Source organism: Brachyistius frenatus, unplaced genomic scaffold (genome assembly GCF_029030835.1).
Source record: "Brachyistius frenatus isolate BFR_SWC_R1_liver_20210118 unplaced genomic scaffold, ASM2903083v1 Contig_4, whole genome shotgun sequence".
Taxonomy (NCBI): Eukaryota; Metazoa; Chordata; class Actinopteri; family Embiotocidae; genus Brachyistius; species Brachyistius frenatus.
In genome coordinates, this window is record NW_027210603.1 from 2,210,544 (window position 1) to 2,215,167 (window position 4,624).

At 41.0% G+C, this 4,624-nt stretch overlaps 1 protein-coding gene across 1 annotated transcript; it reads right to left on the minus strand.

Moving 5' to 3' along the window:
- Nucleotides 1–297: 297 nt before the first annotated feature.
- fmoda (fibromodulin a) lies at nucleotides 298–4,191 on the minus strand. The gene is made up of 6 exons (XM_069715259.1): nucleotides 4,142–4,191; nucleotides 3,080–3,475; nucleotides 2,172–2,294; nucleotides 1,930–2,070; nucleotides 1,580–1,847; nucleotides 298–1,250 (listed from the first exon to the last, which is right to left on the minus strand). Exons 2-6 carry the CDS (start codon nucleotides 3,449–3,451, stop codon nucleotides 1,099–1,101), a joined length of 1,056 nt encoding a protein of 351 aa, XP_069571360.1. The 5' UTR covers nucleotides 3,452–3,475; nucleotides 4,142–4,191; the 3' UTR covers nucleotides 298–1,098.
- Between the last annotated feature and the right edge of the window lie 433 nt (nucleotides 4,192–4,624).

Sequence of the window (4,624 nt, forward strand, 5' to 3'; positions counted from 1 at the left end):
ATTGCATGAATAAAGTGAAGTGAAAGACTACTTCATCCTCTCCATTAGGCACATACTTTAAATAATCATGCTAGAATGTATTTTAAAAGCATGAATAATAAAATTCTTCGTTTCCCATTAACCTGTGAGATAACAAGTGTATTCATAAGAATCTAACAATAAGAGATAGTATGACCTTGAGCTTTAATTCAAAAGGAAGCACATTTATTGTATCCGTTAAGTGCATTTCTTCAAAAGTAGAATTCGTCACACTCTATATTTTAACAATTCCAACCTTTATTTATTCTGGAATGGGCTCATAAACAAAAACAATCCATGCAATGCCTACAGTAACTCCAAAATCATAATTCAAACAAGTCCTCCGTGTGTTTGATTCACTACAGTACAGGATGGATATATTTTTCACATGGTACATGGATATTTTAAAGGTCTCTAAGTAAAATGGATTTCACTGTGCAAAAAGAGGATATTAAACAGAATCAAGCAGTCACAGCTTTTCAAGATAAAATAATGTAAATAACTGTAGTAGAAATTATAATAAGGTGTTATAGTGTTTACGACAGATTTTATTTAGAAATCATACAATTCACTATACATGTTGCAAAATGTTTGTCATGACTTCATCAGACAAAGCAATGAAAGGCATGGAGGATGACAGAGAGAAAACATGAAATAAAATAATAATAATAACAATAAAAAACATTGAATATAAAGGTCATTGATCCTTACAGCCCAATATAAGGAAGATCAGGGTCAAAGGAACGTCACATGTGGCTCATACATCTTATTGAGCTTATATATTGTTTTGTTTTTTTGTGGATAAAAGCTAATTTGATTTACCTGATAAATCTAACTGAGGTTAAGAATCTAATTTGCAAAAGAGACTATTTTTTTAATAACAAAGAAACATCTGGTGAAGCCTCTTCACATATGAAACTCTTTGCTCTCACTACAGTGTAAATAGTGGGTGTTATAATGGGAACTGTTGCCACCTGCAGCCAATATCAAATTATATCATCCCACAAGCTGTGATTTGGTTTCCGCACGTGTCACAAAAATTTCACACCGTGGATGCCACGAACTGTGTTGTGCACACAGTTATACCTCGATGCTGGAAGCCTGGCGAAGGCAAAGGGCCGACTCTGGAGGGATGTCCCCATGATTGATCTCGTTCCCGTCCAGCCTCAGCGTCCGCAGTTTGGAGAAATTTGAGACATCCACAACGCTGCAGAAACTGCCCATAGTGAACTCTGCCGCCGGAAGTCAGAGGAGAACGCGGTCATGAATTTATTTATCTATACATGTACAGTAGCACCTGAACCACACATCAGTGAGGAAAATGACACTTCTGCAGAAAATCCTTCAGTATTCTTGCTTAAATCCAGCAAACAGGTCCACAGTAGTTGTTTAGGTTTCAAATGTTGCTAAATCTTCATGTGCATACAAAAACAGAATGATCTCATGGGAAATAACCAAAACTGTTCTAACTTTGGCACCAAATTGTCTTTTTCATGACTTTAATAACACTTTTTAAGTGAATTTTGTGCACAAATGAAAATCACTTTTGTAGGCTGCTTACCTTTGATCTGATTGGCTTGCAGGTAAAGATGCTGCAGTGTGGTGCTGACTATCGGGATTCTCTCCAGTTTGTTGAAGCTCAGGTCCAGCTCCACCAGCCCAGTCACATTGAACGTGTTCGGGGGGATGCCCTTGTCTGTGAGCTGGTTGTGAGCCATTCTGACATACTGCAGCTGACTGAAGCGGCCCAGGAAGCCGTCCGGCAGAGAGTCAATGGAGTTGGACTCCAGGTAGAGCTGGTGCAGTTGTTCAGGCAGACTTTCTGGGACCTGGGACAGTTCATTAATAAAATATACAACATTTTCCCTTTGAGATCACCTGCTGTTTGCATACACACAGAAACACAATTACCTTTGTCAGCTTGTTGCCACTGATGTCCAGCAGCGTGAGAGATTTCAGAGCCTTCAGTGATGTGCCCAAGTCTGTGATAGCATTATCATGGAGATACAGGATGGTGAGGTTGTCCATTCCCTCCAGATCTACAGGTGTTACCTAGGCAACAGTGGTGATAATTTTGAAGTCCCAACGTGCGGCCAAAACAGAGAGACAACACAGAGGGGCTGTGCTGAATATTAAACTGTGGGAAACATTACCTTTGCAATGCTGTTGTGGTTGATTCTCAGGTCTCGCAGGGAGCGAGGGAGGTCTGAAGGAACGCTGGTCAAATTGTTGTGTTGCAGATATAAACGCTGCAGCCCCTCCAACTTCAGAAATACCTAAAAAAACAATGTGGAAAACCCACTTGTGCATAACAGTAAAACCAAAGGATGAAACCCAACTATACAATGACCTTGAATTATTTATTTGTGCAGTTATTTTTTACGGATACTTTATTTATTATTAAAATTAGGGCATGTGCTTTTGGGAAATACTTTTCCTCTCAGCCAGCGTCTGTCTTTGATTGACAGCAGATGGCAGGTTGAGCTGCAGCAGGAAAACAGAGACAAACTGAGATAACTTGTACATTTGCCACATTGGTTATTAACAGTGGTCCTCAAGGTGCTTGTTAATTAGATAAGAGGCAGACTTAATCACTGTGGACAACAAAGTCTGTGGCTCTGGTAAAGTAAGCTGCTGTGTGACTCAGCGGGATTGTCTGCTCTGCTTATGATGTCATCACTGTTAAGACACATTTAAAAATGAAGGGAGCTGATTATATGTAGATAGAAAACTGAGGCTAAAGAAAACAAGAAATATTAAATATTGATTTCCCGATAATGGTTTCTTATTTTCTTTTCTCAAAGTAGAACAGAAGAAAAGTGATTTTCTCTGCAGATATGAGCTGCAGTAGATGAAAAAAAGCAAAGTATTGACAGCTGGATTTACAGATTGAGAAAGGTTTTTCCAAATGTGTAAAAATCACCTTTTTTCACCAACGAATGCAGCAATAAAACTAATATGACACAACAAGTTAGACACCTGCCAGCAATCTGAGAGCCATTTAGAGACCAGCATCACTGCATCTGAGCTCACTGAGTCTTGTGACCAGATGTAGGTTTACCTTCTTGCCAATGGCCTCTGATGTCAGCTGGTTGTGATGCATCATGAGCCACACCAAATTGGTTGCATTGACCAGAGCTGAGTCAGGCACATCTGTGATGGCATTGTTTTGGAGGTACAAGTACTTGACTCGGGAGGGAACGGTTGGCATGGCAGTCAGGCCCCGCCCATCGCAGTACATGGCAACAGGGAAGGAGGGCGGGCAGTCGCACTCATCGGGACACTCCCCTCCTGCACTGCCCGCCTGCAGTGAGGCAAAAGCGTATCCTTGGCTCTGCTGGCCATACAGCCAGGCCAAGGGGTCCGGAGGACGAGAGAGACAGAGTGGAAGCAGGGCAGACGAGAGAAGGACAATCACCAGACGCATCATCATCGTCACACAAATCTTCCCTGCAATCTAACACAGGGAGAACACAGAGACACAGTGTTGGAAGTTAGATGAGAAAAAGTCATTCACAAATCAACAAAATTATAATGACAGATATTTCAAAGCATTTTGAAACAGCTATCACTCAGATTAAACTAATGGTAAAAGCTGTGCTTTTTACTCTAAAAAAATAAGTTTATGTTTTGCATCCATTGATGTAGAGGTCAATTATTTGCCAAAAATGATTTGATAAAATATTGATTAAGCCACCAAATGGTCAAAAAAAGAAATTCTGCAAAGAGCACAACTTCTCTTGGAACTTTAGAAAGAAGCTGCTAATATTCAAGAATATCTTTCGAAATCCAACTTCACTGTTTTCCTGTTGAGGTTAAACGAACAGTCCAAGATGCAGTGCAGATACTGACTTTGTTTTGGAAATGTAACTGCCTGCTGGACGGCACATTCTTAGGGGTCTTAATCCATGGGGGTCAGAAAATCTGGCCTGAATACCAGTTTTGTAAATGGTTCCCACTGGTGCCAGGAAATCTTTAAAAAAAAATTACTTTTACATCTTCAAAAAACAACAACAAAAAAAACCCTCTGACTCTCATCATGTCTTTCAATCATCTTCTATTAGGCTTAATAGAAACACAGACATTTGTTCTCATGCATGCATGTACACACAAACACACCTACCTGACGAGAGAGACTGGCCCTCCTTGTCCCCCCTCTGTATCAGTGTGCGCTCACAACTGGAGTGACTCAGACAAACAGTTTGTAAAAAATGTTTCCCCCTCCCTGCCCTCCGTTCGGTTCTGCCAACCCCCTCTCCACCCCTCGTTCTGTTGCTGCGCTTTTGATTACTTCACCCCCTCGTCCAATCGCCTGCACCCCATTGTGTTTCCAGGAACACCCCACTCTGGAGCCTCTTTTTTTCCACCAGTATGACTGATGTGAGATGCAGTGGCTGTGAGGGATTGTTCCCATGTGTGTCTAGCACCGAACCCGACTCTTTCCTCACAACAAATACACCTTTGCACCTTTGATGTCCAGTTCTTTGGCTCTCTGGATACTTTTTTTTTTTTTAAACAATGCAACACCCACAGTTGTTATTAAGGCACCTGACAAAAAGACAGTGGTGTCAGATTTGGCCCCAAACTTCATTGCTGTTTGTAGGAG

What these genes read in the sequence shown, in the direction of transcription:
- fmoda (XM_069715259.1), bottom strand. Translation starts at nt 3,451, where the DNA reads ATGATGATGCGTCTGGTGATTGTCCTTCTCTCGTCTGCCCTGCTTCCA. An exon ending in CAGAGGCCATTGGCAAGAAG is followed by an intron (nt 2,295 to 3,079) that starts GTAAACCTACAT and finishes TTGTTTTTTTAG; the next exon opens with GTATTTCTGAAGTTGGAGGG. An exon ending in ACCACAACAGCATTGCAAAG is followed by an intron (nt 2,071 to 2,171) that starts GTAATGTTTCCC and finishes ACTGTTGCCTAG; the next exon opens with GTAACACCTGTAGATCTGGA.